This window comes from Chlorocebus sabaeus, chromosome 21, assembly GCF_047675955.1.
Source record: "Chlorocebus sabaeus isolate Y175 chromosome 21, mChlSab1.0.hap1, whole genome shotgun sequence".
NCBI classification, from domain to species: Eukaryota; Metazoa; Chordata; class Mammalia; order Primates; family Cercopithecidae; genus Chlorocebus; species Chlorocebus sabaeus.
The window spans coordinates 23,533,110-23,548,922 of NC_132924.1; the positions used below are offsets into that span (position 1 = coordinate 23,533,110).

General features: G+C 39.0%; 1 protein-coding gene across 3 annotated transcripts in view; it reads right to left on the reverse strand.

The window, feature by feature from the left end:
• Window positions 1-202: 202 nt before the first annotated feature.
• Window positions 203-15,813, reverse strand: part of STARD3NL (STARD3 N-terminal like) — a 52,190-nt gene continuing 36,579 nt past the window's right edge. For all 3 annotated transcript variants that reach the window (XM_007981570.3, XM_037988181.2, XM_037988182.2), the window contains 6 exons: window positions 15,624-15,701; window positions 13,712-13,765; window positions 13,480-13,597; window positions 10,896-10,991; window positions 1,747-1,819; window positions 203-696 (listed from right to left, as the gene is read on the reverse strand). In XM_007981570.3, coding sequence (XP_007979761.1) covers window positions 1,764-1,819; window positions 10,896-10,991; window positions 13,480-13,597; window positions 13,712-13,765; window positions 15,624-15,701 — 402 coding nt within the window. In that variant the 3' untranslated portion in view covers window positions 203-696; window positions 1,747-1,763. The remainder of the gene's footprint in view (window positions 697-1,746; window positions 1,820-10,895; window positions 10,992-13,479; window positions 13,598-13,711; window positions 13,766-15,623; window positions 15,702-15,813) is intronic.

Below are 15,813 nucleotides of genomic sequence, written 5' to 3' on the forward strand. Positions count from 1 at the left end.
AATGGTTTAAGTCATTTTGTGCATTCAAAATAAGAGTATTTAGAACATTTCAGACCAATCTCAGAGAAAAACATGATTTCATGATAAAAACAAAACAAATGTCTGGTGACATTTTACATGTATTCGCAATCCCTCTTTCTTCCCCTTTTGCAGGTCCAACACTTCAGGTCACATACATAATGCAAAACAGAAAAAAACTAGCCACATTGACACGTTGGATTTTATTACACTTTTTAAAACTGTACAAAGAGCACATGTGCATGAGTTAAAAAACACAAGGGAAATGTAGGTTGTTAAAAAAGAAATACAAAATAAATCTGAGACATGAAACAAAAAAATTCCATTCTGTGAACTGAAATAAAAAGGTATCTTGCTTACTAAAAAAGTGTTATTTCAATATATTAAGTCTTTTGATTAGGAATACAGCACAAGACTTTCTTCACCTATTTGTTAACACATCAGACTCAGTCTCACTGAAGAGAGGATGAATCATGACATTACCTTACCAGCCACAGGCAGGTGACTAAATGTGCATGGATATGGTACAATGTCTGTGAGGTATTACAATAAATAAATCTTTATTAGCTGTTCAATAAAGCCAGCAGTGGACGTCACCATTTCAACTTTACTGTCAACAGGGAGACTCGATTGCCGGCCTCTTTTTGCCTCGATGACTTTCTGTGAGGGTTTTTCACACTTAGAAAAAGAGAGAAGACAAAGTATTTGAGAAATAGCATTAAAAGGCAAAATGCCATGGTCAGCTTACATGTACATAAACGTCTGTGTGCTGAAGAGGGGCTGTGACAGACACACGAAGGACCATGGGTGTGGTCACACTAGAATTCATGTTAAAATATTTCAGAAAAGGCTCAACTACCAGCATGCCCACCTTTTTGCTTCGTGTGTACATGACTGTGGTGGAGAGATGCAGCTGAGGTGTGCTGGGGGCTGAGGAGGCAGGCACAGGGGCTCCACGCGACATGACCTTGGCTGCCTCTCCCACCCAGTCACCCTCTGTCCCGGCTTCCCAATGACTCACAATCCGGGAGCTTCTTCCTTCTATTGTTAAACTGTCAGGCAGATTTGCTGCTACTACAATGTACTTCAATTGCCTTCTATTTATGAGGCTGAAATGATTTTATTTGATGACTTAAAGGGATTTAACAATGTGTTCCACTTTAGAGCCCATTAAGCATGACTGCTTTGGATGTACAGCAGCTTTCATCTCAGAGGCTCCAAAATCCTTGAGAAATATCCCAGTGAGGGGCTGCAGTGGACCTGGTACCAGACAGTGTGGGCCTGAGTCCCAGCGCTGCCACGTCTAGCTGTGCAACCTTGGATAAGTGACCCATTCTATGTCTCTGCTGCTTCAAACGTAAAGTGGAGGTGATAACAGCACTCGCATCTCACAGGACTGCTGCCCTTTTAACATAGATTCGTACTTATCATTAAAACAATGACATGGGACTGGCATGCAGACATTCTGGCCAAGTAAACTAACATAAATTCATCTGCATTCTTTAGAAATTTAGAAATCTGAGGTATTTTTCAAACCGTACAAATGTATGCCTATACAAAAAATGTTAAGCCACTTGATATTAATAAAATGTGACTGATAAATTCATGCAAGTAAGCCAAATCTGGCTGTACTTACACTCTTATTCTTTGAATTCTACTTGGACTCTACTCAAAGGAAATCTCCATACTTAACTACTCTGTTGTTACGGTTTCATTTCAAACACTTACTTTAACAAAAGTAGTACTCATAGTTCTAAAAGTGGTTTCTCGCTGTCCTGTTTTTCTTCAGCTTCTTCAGATCCTACATGGCGGAGAAAGGGAAGAAGAAAAAGCATTTCATTCCATTATAGTAACAAACTATTTTAAATAAATATGTTTAAAATTATAACATATACACACAAAAACATTAAACATGTTTAATCCTCAAGAGATTTAGGTTAACTGCTATTTGAAAGTTTTAGTTTATTTCTTGTAAGATGAAAACTTTTAAACAATAATCTATCACACTAATCTGTCAAAATGGATTTCACTTATGTACTAATATTCATGCAGACCAATAATTATTATCAATCACTATTCTTCCTCCACCTCTTTGCTGATGAGCTTGTATATATTTTTTACATGCAAAAATGTTGAGCTTGGTACAAATAATCGAATCTAAGTGTTTCTAACAATAGCTGTGGCAGATGAGTGAGATAGCAGCGAGAGAGCACTGTGGCAGTGACCACCGTCTGGACCTTCTGGATCAATGTCTCATAAGCTTCAGGATATTCCTAGATTTGACCTGGTCATTCCACTCTGGAATTCTTTCCTTAGGATAGACCTATCCCTGAGGAAATCATGCTTATTCATTATGTAGATTTTCTCTCTAAAAATTAGAAAAGAAAGCTAAGTGTCTGATAATAGAAGAAAGGTTAATACCACAGTTCCATAAAATATCTTGCATCCACTTAAAATTATGGTTATATACAATTTATAACATGAAAAATGAAAATGTTGTAAGGTAAAAGCAAATGTATAGCAAATAAAACTTTATATGCCATGAGATCACATCTGATAAAATTAAAAACCAAATATATGTGTGCAAATGAGAAAGAATAGAAGAAAATAACCATGTAACTTTTATATATTTTTCTGGATATTTCAACATTTCTACAATAAACCTGAATTGTCTTTATTATTTTTAAATTATATTTTTAAAAAGCAGAATATGAATAATATAGGCAGCATGGGCACAATGATGTGAGATTAAACACACACACACACACACACACACACACACACACACACACACCCCAAGAAGGAAACTAAACTGTCAACACTGATGTTACCAAATAGTTTGAAGGATACGTGATTTCTAAGTTTTCTTCTTTCCACTTTTTCAAATGCATGACTTTCATAATCAGGGAAGGGGAATTAAAAAAAGGGGAGGGGGCCCTGAGAGAAGACCAAAGTAGTAGGTGAGAGATGCCACCAATTCACATGTAAAAGCCGCAGCCTATCTCAACTGCACCTGAACCTTGTTAGATAACATACTTTATAAAGGACATTCTTTTTTCCTTAAAAGAATGTCTACCTGAATTATAGCCAATAACAAATTTGGTATAGGGAAAGAACGCCTGATAATCTAAAGAGAATATTTTAACCTCATAAATGTCACATGGTTAGGTTGAATTTGTAGTAAAATGAATAGGTAAAGACTTAATTGTTAAAGGCTTTACTTTCTAGCCTATTAACATGCTGTCCATCGTAGAGACAAGAGGTGGTGAACTGCCTGTCCTCACTGTGGAAGGAGGCTGAGGAAGATGGTCACACCAGATCTTCCTGTTCCCAGGCTCACTTCAACCTGCCAGGCCAGCGGCACTGAAACCACAATGAGTTGCCATGTCTTGGAATTGTTTGGGAGTCCTAAATAAAGCTAAAGCCTTAATTGAAACATAACAATATGTCTTCTTTACATATTTTAAAAAGGACTTCTGGCTACGGCCAAGTGAAGAAGTCAATAAATCCCCTCCCTGAAAAGCACCCCCAAAATGTGGCAAAAATGGGCAAAACTAGCCATCTCACCACTGGAGAAATGACCAAAAGCATACGACAACTGGAGAAACGTTTACGTTTGAAACACTGCAGAATTTAGAGAATAGCAGTTGTGTCTTGCCTGGAGCTGCTCCTGTTCTTCTCCAACCTCCCAATACCCAGCTCAATGGCCATGGAGGTTCTGCCAGGGTGGGGCAGGCCATGGGGACTGGCAGCAAAGCTACTCAGTTGAAGGGAGATCACTTAATTTGGAGTGGGGAGCCATGCTCATGCCCAGTGACACTGACAATGAAGTGACAAATTCAGAGGCAGGTGAGCAGAAAGGGCCAACTACTCTGGGAGCCTGAGTTGTGGTCACCACTGGGACAAGCATATGCCCAGCTGGGGTTGTCTCCATGCACAGAGGAGACCCAAGAGAGCCCAAGTCAGCCAATTAGCCTGAGCTCTAAGCATATGCAGACAGAGCAGGAAAGGACTTAGCAGAAAGTAAAAGCTGGGGAGGACTTGAAAATGGCCTGAACTCTGAAGGTTCTATCCAACCCATGTACATTTCTACCTGGCAGAGGATGGAAGCCTTAATCCAGGTGTTTCAGTGCAATCCTCTGTGTAATCACAAGCTAGGCTCTGCCTAATCAGTAAGCTCTAGACACGGGTAACTCCTAGGAAGCTAGGCTTAAAAATACAGGCAAAAATTAATTAATGGACAATAAAACAAGAAGTAGCCACACATCCCAGGGTGTATAGATTTCACAGAATCAGCACAGATGATTTACTAAACAAATAAAGAGCAATAACTGTAACGTTTTAGGAAAAAAATCAGAACCCAGAGTTACTTTATTTTCAGCAAAATATTTTTCATCAAAAAATACAAGATAGGCAAAGAATCAAGAAAGTGTGACCATTCCCAGGAAAAAAGGACAGTCAAAACAAACTATCTCTGAGTGAGAGAAAAAGATTGAAGAAAGGTTGAAGCGCTCAGAGACAACAAGCATATCAATCAACCATGTAAATGGGAATCCCAGAAGGAGGAAAAAGTCAGAAAAATGTTTGAAGAATTAATGGTTCAAATTTCTCAAACTGGCTGAGAAATATTAATCCACATATTTTATAAGGAGAATAAACACAGATTAGGATACATACAAAGAGATCCACATGCAAATACATCCGTGTCAACTTGCTGAAAGCCAAGGAACGCATTCAAATGAAAACACAACATATCAAAATTCATGTGATGTCACTAAAGCAATTCCTAGAGCAAAATTTATGGCTTTAAATGGCTATACAAGAAAAGAAAAAAAAGTATCAAATCAATCATATAAGTATTCACCTTAAGAAAGCAGAATTAAAAAAATAAAAATTAGTTTGGCACAAAATCAGTTTATAGTAAACTGATTTTAGCAAATGTGTCAAATCAGTTCAATGGGGAAAGGCTGTCATTTCAAGAACTGGTGCTGTTCAACTGAATATCCAAAAGCAAGAGAATGATAATCCCTTACCTTCTCCATATTTAAAAATTAATTCAAATGTATTGTAATCTTAATTGAAAGATGTAAAACTATAAAAACTTTTAGAAGAAAATGTAGGAGAAAATTTTCATGTCATAGAGTTACGGTAAAGAGTTTTTTAGATATGACCACAAATACATTATCCATAAGAGAACAAATTCATAAACTACACTTAATTGAAGTTTAAAACTTGTGCTTCAAAAGACTCTTTGAAGAAATGAAAAGACAAACAATAGACTGGGAAAAAGATTTGCAAATCATATATGAAAGCACTTCTATCTAGAATGTATAAAAAATTCTTACAATTCAATAATAAAAAGACAACACAATTAAAGATATGGCAAAAGACTTGAGATAGATTTTTCTCTAAATAAGACTTATGATTACATATAATAGAAACATGAAAAATATCTCAGTATCACTATAGACATACAAATTAAAACCACAATGAGATACCACTTTAAACCTGCTAGCCTAGCTATAATCAAAAAGACCCACTACTAAGCATTGGTGAATATATGGATAAACAGAAATGCATATACAGTAATCCCCCTTATCCCTGGATGCCTGAAACCACAGACAGTACTGTATCCTATCAATATTATGTTTTTTCTTATACATACATAACTATGAAAAAGTTTACCATATGACAAACATGACAAAGTTCAGCATGCGATTTTTTTAATCTTTTCTTACTAAGGTGAGAACTGTCACTTTTTCACTTAAAGGAAGCATTTTATGGTTTCTCTTTGGCATATGTGAATTGCCAGAAGTACTACTTTGCCATTGTTAAGTGAAATAAGGATTACTTGAACACAAGCACTGTGATACTGGGATGGTCGATCTGATAACCTGGATGGCTCCTAAGTGACTACCAGGTGGGCGGTGCACACAGTATGGATCTGGACAGAGGGACGATTCACATTCCAGGCAGGACGAAGCAGGAGAGTGTGGGATTTCATCATGCTACTCAGAACGGCACACAATTAAAAACTCACGGACTGTTTATTTTTGGAATTTTCCATTTAATATTTTCAGAGCTCAGTTGACCTCAGGTAAGTGAAACTGTGGATAAGAAGGGACTACTGTACATTGCTGGAGGGAACGTAAAGTAAAACAGCCACGATCAAGAACAGTTTCACAATTTTAAAAAAGTTAAACAGAAACTTGCCATACAACACAGCAAATCTTCTCTTAGAAATCTGTTCAAGAATAATAAAAATAAACATCCACAGAGAGGCATGTATGTGAATGTTCATAGCTGAATTACTTATGATAACCAAAAGGTGGAAACAATCTAAATGTCCATCAACTTGTGAATATAGACAAAATGTTGTATATCCATAAAATGGAATAATATCCAGCCATAAAAAGGAGAAAAACACTGATAGACTACAACATGGTTGGTCCTCAAACCTTATGCTAAGCAAAAGAGGCTGGATGCAAAAAACCATGTATCATATCACTACATTTACATTAAATGCCCAGGAAAGGTAAATTTGTCAAGATACAAAGAAGATGAGTGGTTACTTAGGATTAGAGGTAGATGTGGGGGTTAACTGCAAATAAGTATGGAAGAAGTTTTTCAAGTGATAAAACCTTTCCAAAATTACATTGTAATATTGATTAAAAATTTATAACTTTACTAAAAATCATGCAATTATACATTTACAATGGATGAATTTTATTATATGCAAATTAAACCTCAATCAAGCTTTTTAAAAAAGTGAATATTATTCAGTATCCCTGGTGATGATTTTTCAGTAATTTTCAAAATTTTAATTAAAAGGTGGAAAAAGCTGTGTTTCAAATCTATTCACTACACACAGGGTGATCATAGAAATGATCATCTAAACAAGAACACTGCTGAGAGATACAGGGCTTCTAATAATAACTACATGCGGCAACCAGAAGAAGGCAGGGCTGCTGCAGGCAAACCAGGATGCATGGCTACTCTGGGGAGGTGGCAACTTAGAACTGTAATGAATGCCTTATCTAGACTTGCACAGGACAGGCTATATGATGCAATTGAGCAATTCCTCATTTTAAGTTAGTCTTTCCACGGTCTAGGAGGTGAAGAATCACCCTTTCTTCAGCTTCACAACTGGTTCATTTAAGCTCTCTGACCACATATAATTTCAACCCAGTCATCTGATAGAGGATCATGCTTCCTCGGTCTTTCCACTTAATACACAGGGATGCAGGATGTGGTCTGATCAACAAGCAAGCCTGCAAACAAACTATTTTTATATCCTTTACAAGTGTATCTAATAAACTGTGACACTAAAATTCAAGCTGCTCCTTCATGAGGAAAACTGCTAACATTTTTGTTTATGGTGCCTCCTATTTCTTTCCCTTTTCTTTTCATCCCTTTCTTCAACAGTTATTAAGTCTAATATAAGCCAGGTACTGTATTAGGTGGTGGAGAAAAAAAAAGACAACAAAAGGCATGTCAGGCCTTTTTCGGACGCCCTCATGTGTACCAGGGAAGTCAGAGCTGTAGCAGGGCAACAGCAGCTTAGAACATTAGCTACTGAAAGGCTTGAATTTTTAGCTGTTGGCATAATGGAAAAGCTTTGCTCTAGAGTAGTCTTTTTTTTTCTAGGCATATTAATTCCAGTAAGAGTTTTCATTTTTAATTCTTTCCTAAAATGAACATTCAGACAATGCAAACGTAATAAGGTAGTCCACTCTGACCCCTCCTTCTCTGCCCATTAGTAACCTGTCTTTTGTCAACCAAAGCAGCTACACAGTGGAACGCCAAGAAAATATTTTGTTCTTGTTTACCTTCCTAACTCAAGGAAAGGGTAATGCTCCAGGATACCACTAGGTGGTGGTAAATGATAAAGGTGAAATGCAGATGGATCCCAGAACTAGAAAGCTTGATGAGGCATGCTTGAGGTGGTGTTCCTCATGTCACTACTGTTCTATGTTCTGAACTCTAGTTAAAAAAACACATTAGTACTAGGAACCTGTATTAGTCTTAGAAAAAGAAGTAGAGATGCATGAACTCTAATATGAATTTCCTTTTTTCAAAGAGTAAAGTCCTATGACACAAAACTTCTCAATGAAATAATCCTTATGAGGTAATAAAGAATTTAATACTTAATTCTAGTTTTTACTGTTATAGAAACAGATTTTCTACTAATCCATATCTGTGTCTCATCTGGCTCCATGTTTCTGTGTGGTACGCTGCTTTCAGATCCAACACCAATAGTCCGGAATCTCAAGTTACTTGGAGTTCCTCCAGCACACTGATATTTCACACTGCTGCACCTTCAATCATTCACGGCTCTTTCTGTCTGGAATCTGTTTGATCACTGTGTGTGTGTCTGTGTGTGTGTGTGTGTGTGTGTGTGTGAAAATATTAACTAGGCCTAATGTAGGGGATAAAATGATGTAGTCTCTAAATTGAGTTTACAACCCAGCAGTAGAAACAGACCAGGTCAGCGCTGAAGGCAGTGCAGACAACACAGGATGACAGGGCTGTGGAAGAGGTTCCAAAGAACATGCCGAGGATGTTCTAAGACTGCTGGGAGAGACGGGAAGGGTAGGCATGGCTGGGAAGAACCTGCAGACACTAAGATTGCAGAGGAGATCATGTTCAGAATGGAAACAGCAAGGTGGACAATGGCTGGAGGGCTCTGGAGCACAGCATTTTCACAAGAGCTATGAACAGCACACGAGAAGGCAGTCACAAGGTGAGAAACTAGACAACTGGTGACAGTGCCCCCAGGGACACTTCCAGCCAGGCTAAGATCTACTGATTTCTTGATCCTTTATGCTACTGAAGGGCTTCTGAGCAGAGGACTGGCATGACCAAGTCTATATTTTCATAAACACCAACAGGCTAATATACTTTAGCAGTTATAAGCATGAACTCTAGGACTGGACCTCAGGTTAAATCCCAGCTACACCACTTATTACTAGTGTGATGTTGGGCAAATTGCTTCAATTCTCTGTGCCTCATTTGCTCATCTCTACATTAGGGATAATATGAGTTTTACGTCACAGAGTGGAGCCACTTAGCAAACATCTAATATGCCAGGCATTAAAAATATGAAAATAGGTTAGACACAATCTTACAAGAGAACAGTGGTAAGACACAGAGTTGTAAAAATGAATGTAATGGATTAGACACTATGGTTTGTGATCTGTATCTCAGAAGATAAGCAGACAAGGGAAGAATAAATGAGTGAATATTAATAAAGTTTAGAACAGCACCTGACAACTTAAAAAAGTGTTAGCAGTTTTAAAAATAGTGTTTACCAAAGAAAAATATATTTAACATAAGATTTACCACTTTAACCATTTTTAAGCATGCTGTCCAGTGCATTAAGTTCATCTATGCTGTTGTGCAGCCATCACCAACATCCACCTTCAGAACGGCAATCCCATTCTGAGAATTTGACATCTCTAGGTATCTCATCTAGTGAAATCATAGGACAGCCCTTTTGTGTCTGGCTTATTTTACTTAGCATAGGGTGTTCACAGTTCATACATGTTATAGCATGTGTCAGAAATCTACTCTTTTTTTTTTTTTTTTTTCTTTTTTAGTAGAGACAAGGTCTCACTATGTTGCCCAGGTTGGTCTTGAGCTCCTGGGCTCAAGCAGTCCTCCTACCTCGGTCTCCCAAAGTGCTGGGATTATAGGCATGAGCCACTGTGCCCAACTTTCCATTACTTTTTAATGCAGAATAATATTCCATTGGACATACATACATGTTGTTTATCCATTCATCTGCTGACAGCTGTCTGAGTTGTTTCCACCATTTAGCTACTGTGAATAATGCTGCTATGAGCATGGGTATACACAGATCTGCTGCAGTCTCTGCTTTCATTTCCTTTGGGTACACACCCAGCGGTAGAACTGTTGAATCATATGGTAACTCTATGTTTAATCTTTTACGGAAACACCATACTGTTTTCTACTGGGGCTATATCATTTTACATTCTCACCCATAATGCACAAGGGGTCCCATTTCTTCCTATCCTCACGAGTATTTATTTTCTGCCTTTTTGTTTGGTTTTGCTTTCTGTAATAGTCATCCTAATGTGTATGAAGCGGTATCTTGCTGTGGTTCTGATTTGCATTTTCCTAATGATTAGTGATGTTAAGCATCTTTTATGTGCTTATTGGCCATTTGTATATCTTCTTTGGAGAAATGTCTATCAAAACCTTTGCATATTTTTTTAAATCAGGTTGTTTATTTTTGTTGAGTGTAATTATTATTTTTAACAGAGCACTCTGGTTGCTGGTTAGTGAAAGACAAAACCAGAGGGAGGGAGACAAAGGCTGTTGCAGAAACTGCAGAAAGTAATGCTGAAATGAGGCTGGAGCTGATAAGAAGTGGCAGGATTTGAACGAGAAAATGGAGGTAGAAATGAGGGAGAGAGGATGGAAACAGTTTTGTGAATGATGAGAGGTGAGCCATAAGAACGGGGTGGAGCCAACAGTGAGGCTCTGGTGTTTGATCTGGGCAACTGGGTGGACAGTGCTGCCATTCTCAGACATGGGAGTCCAAGAGGGAGGTTGGTTTGGTGATGAACTGGAATAATGAGAGCCCTGAGACCCTTCCCCTTGTCTGTGTGTCTTCTAAGATACATATCACAAACCACGATGTCTAATCACTCCTCCATGACATTTATTTTTACAACTCTGTGTCTTACCACTGGTCTCATGTGAGACTGTGTCTCACCTATTTTCATATCCCTAATGCCTGGCATGTTAAATGTTAGCTAAGTATATTGAGAAATAGAGGGGGTAGGGAGAGGGAGGAAGAGCAGAGCTTTTGAATGAGAGAAACAAGCACAAATAATAATGAAGTTTTTTACCTGCTTCAGATTCAGGAGGGGAATAAAACTGACCATCAGAAAGACCACCAGGTATAAGTGCTGCCCTCTCTGAAGCATCCTGAACTATCAGGAGTCCTGGAAGAGAAGAAATTCAGATGTTGGGAATGAGGTCACCTTTCTGGTAGCTTTCTGGCAAGATTAAGTAAAATAAAATGGTATTATTATTACAATGAAATACCTTTAGAAAAAGAGGTACTTTAAAAATTTTTCAACCAAACAATAAGTTTCATTAACAAACGACAAACAATACTGTAAGGACAGATAACTAAGCAGTTGAAATAAGTGCCTCATGGGGCTGAGCATGGTGCCTCACACCTGTCATCACAGCATTCTGGGAGGCCAAGAATGGAGGATCGCTTGAGCCCAGAAGTTTGAGACCAGCCTGGGCAACATAGCAAGACCCTGTCTCTACAAAACATTTTAAAATTAGCCGAGTGTGGTAGCACATGCCTGTAGTCCCAGCTACTGGGGAGGCTGAGGTGGGAGGATTGCTTGAGCACAGTAAGTCGAGGCTGCAGTGAGCCATGATTGTGCCACTGCACTTCACAAAGTGAGACTCTGTCTCAGAATAAATAACTGAGTATTTACATCTTTCCCTTGTGAATACCTGCCTTCCTACAAAAAAAGCACAATTTCAAAACCAAAACGCAAAGTAAAATAAAAAAGATAGATTGCACTGGGAGTTATACCTGATGTAAATGACGAGTTGATGGGTGCTGACGAGTTGATGGCTGCAGCACACCAACATGGCACAAGTATACATATGTAACAAACCTGCACGTTATGCACATGTACCCTAGAACTCAAAGTATAATAATAAAAAAAAAAATGTTCACCAGTAAGTAAAAAAATAAAAAATAAAAAAAATAAAAAAATAAAATAAAAGACAGTCAGCTCCTACAAATGGTCTGCTGGTTATGTCTCGTTAGAGAGATGCCAGATGTAAAGTGCAATACAGGGATGGCCTTTTATAAATATATAAAGAACAATTAAGATGACAAACGAGGAAATATTTATGCAACAAGAAGGTTTCAAAAGAAAAAAGATGTCTTAAAAAAACAAAGAAAAGGTAAGAAAGCAGGACGTGGACAGCTGAGGAACACTAACACATGCAAGGCCATCAACACTTAAGTTCTTTTGACTGAAAGCTGAGTTAACCTTAGGATAGAGTAGGAGGAAGCACCAGGCCAAATAGTAGATGCCAGGGATGTGTGTCATACATGCTACTGACAATGAAAGTAAGTGCTATTTTAAAAATTTTCATTAATTGTGTGTTCTGCTTTATTAGTCACTTTGAATGTGGTTTAATCCCATAACCATTCAAGCCTCAGTCATAGTTATAGTTGATAGGCTTTCAATAAAGTTCAGTTTCGTATTTATATACAATTAAAAAAGACTTTAGCTTTACTCATAACTTCGACACAATACACTTTCACAAAGGAATAGAGGGCACAGGATAGAAGGTACACCTCAGTCTGACTAATGGGTTTTAAAAATCTACTCTTGAATTGTAATTCTTTTCTTACATATTTCTTCTATGTAAATGACATTTTCCAAAGTAAAATCACTTGCAAGATTATTTTGCATCCTGCTGCTTTTTGAAGTTATAATCATGCTTACCTTTCTATAAGATACTTTTTTTTCCTATGAGGCAAGGCAAATTGAGCCAGATGACTGGCAGAGGCGTAAAAACAGCATGTCTTGAAACTGCATGGGTGTCTGAAATGAGCTTTGATTGTTTCATCCTTAAGATGGGTGGGTGGGGCAGGTGGGCTTCCATTAAGGACATTATGTGGAGAAGAATTCCAGCTTGGTAACTGACCATAAAGCTTAATCAATCATTTGGCCTTCCTAGTGAATATTCTGGGATACTCAAAGCCATGATGAGATTATAGCAGCTTTGGCAGGACTCATGAGTACACCCTGTTAGCTATGACTCAGCTACTCAGAGGATGGTGAAAGGCTGAGCTTCGCTCTGGATTGCTGTCATCCTCCTGTGAATAATCTTCATCCTAAACCCACCAATGGTCCTCAGCCCTAGGCATTTAACTGTTCTAACTGTGGCCCATCTGAAGCCACCAACTGCTGTATGGATCACAATGGGAGACTTTGGAGAATCGCTGGCTTGTATTTAGAATAGTTGCTTCTACTCACTTAAAATTGGTTTTATTTTCTCTGCCCCTAAATAGCACAGTTCTGTTCATATGCAAAAAAATGCTTTGTGTCCTGCCTATTGCTAATAGGGAGAAAAGAACAAGCTGTCTGGGGAGAAAGAAGTGCAGGCTATTTTTTGTTATTGCTTGAATGCTCTTTACACCAGTGTTCACATTTTCTTCCAGGGGAAGCCTGGCTCAATAGCTGGGGAGAGGAGCTGCTTTCTATTATTTACCCTTTCATCCACCCAACCCTTCTCTCGATTTCTGCTGTAGCCACTAAAGAATGGAGACCCCACCACTTCCTAACTCTACCCATTTGTAGCCCGATTCACACCAAGACACCATATCTCTTCCTCCCAGCTTGGTACCCAGTCTGTCTCAGGAGGCTGACTCTGAGAGGAACTTACTGTTTTCTTCTTCTGCTTCTTGAGGTAACACTTTGAAATCCAGGAACCATGTCTCAATCCAGGCAAGGATGAATGAAATGATGGGCAGCACATAGCCAAAAGCCCCTTGAGAGAAAAGCTGGAAGAAAAGATATGACCAGGAAAGGGAAATGCAGTTACCACAAACTCACATTGGACAACGAGGCTTCATCACTGAAGATGGTAACTGTACAGAAACAGTGGTAGGCCATACCTTTGAAAGGATCACTTTTGCTAGTAAAAAGGCACTGGTCACTGCCGTTGTCAACTGCAAGACACATAATCCAGCACTGTTCACATTAGGCATCTCACACTGTGAAGGTACCTCCCTCTTCACAAGAGACCCATCTGAGCTAGGAGCAGGCAATGCCTGAAAAACCTGTGCCTAGCCTGGCTCCTTCCCATATCACTCAGTCTCTATCCCCTAGACCCACACTGCAGCAAAACGGGCTTCTATATGTGACACGATCCCTAAATGACTGCACGTGGTTTCTCCTCCCACATGTCAGCAGGCTGGTGTGCTAGGTAACTAAGATTTATCTACCAGAAGGTACAATTTCAAAGCCTCTACAAGCACATGAACAGACCAGTAAAGTGCATAGGTAGGGCTCTCGTCAGGGGTTGTGAAGTCCAGAGATACCGTAATACCTGAGCCTTGTCACTGTCTCCGTCAACTAATATTTTTAGCATGGTGAAACCTGACCAAAATGAATACCAATAATAGCTTGATCGACAGAAGGGAGGACAGGGAACACCAAGTATCTTGCTCAATAAGTATTATCAAAGTTGCAGACACACACACACACAGAGTAAGCTGCTTGGGAGAGGAGGCGGTTTGGCATTTCATATTCTGACACTAATTAACTTTACAGGCTCACACTAAGTGCTCTTTAGATACCAGCTGACTTCTCCTTCCAGCTTCTGGACTCTTCTCTGCAAATGTTTTTTAAAGCAAGAATGAGAAGCAATAAAATGATTTGCTAAATTAGACTTATTCTTCAGATAATCTGAAAGCAGATATTGAAGATACTGTCTTACAGCTCTCACTGAATATATATGTCAAACACTTTTCTAAAACAAACATTGAGAGGGATGGTCTGACAAATACTAGCATACATATGGGGACTTAGGAATATAACACCCCAAAGGGATCTGTTGTAGAAAATGCAGAAAAATAGGAGGGTACAATCATCAAAAGCTATGACGATATCAGCAAAAGAGTATTCAGGAAAGGGAGTCAAGTCTGGCCAAGACTGTCAGCCTATATCCATGAAATGAGAGCTTCTGGATTAACAGATGGTCTGACCACTGCCCCGTGATTCTGAGAATGCTCAGAACAGATGGCCCAGACAGATATCGCCCCCTAGTGGACTCAGGAGGGCAGCCTGGGCCACCCAGACATGAGGTCTCGCCTTCTAATGGCAGAACTGCAGGTTATTTCTGAGCAGTTCTCTCTAGTCTGAGGAGCTCCACATTTTCTTCCCACAGAACTGACTTATTAAAGCTGTACAAAAGGCAAATATTCAGACAACTGTCAGGCAGAATTGCTAGCAATTCTATCAATCTCTAAATATTTATTAAGAATACCAAAGCTCTCTGTGCTAGATGCAAGGAAACAGAGGAGTAAAAAAGTCCTTGTCCTTGAGAAGCCCAAGGCAACAACAGAAAGATTGAGAGCTTTTCCCTCCAAGATAGGGGGTTGTGGGGAAGAAAGAAGGGGCTAAGGCAATTATCTAAATAAGTACGGACCATGTCATGAAAAACAATCGCTAAGCAGTTTCAACCAAATAAGACATTTTCCAAATACCTCTGTGACAGATGTATTACTCCCATCTCTTATTTGCAAAATAAAGTAGAGGGTGGCTTGGTGCTTGGCCAATAATCACTGTTGGGCTTCTAGATTCCTCATTTGGCTCAGCACCAAGAGACAAATCTAGTTACTCATTAACACTGGAAAGAAGCCCTGGAGTATTAAACCTACTTAAGTATGGAGGAAACGGGACTCAGGAAAGCTAGTGGGATTCCACCTGCATTAGAACTGTATCTTCTCCAGCCCAGGCCTGTAGAGAACAGCACCTGGCCACCAGCACTGGAGGCGATGACCCACTCAAGCAGGGCATACTCACCGCTATTGCCCACCAGTGGCGCAATCTGCACACAGCATATGCAAGTATTAACACTTTAAATCGAAAAACTGCCAAAAGCTGAAAGCAAGAAAAGAAAGAGATGTTTTAAAAAAATATACACAAACATGACATAGCTTTATGAAGAACTTACCAGACTGTCTTCATTATTGTGATTTAGCTGGAGACTACC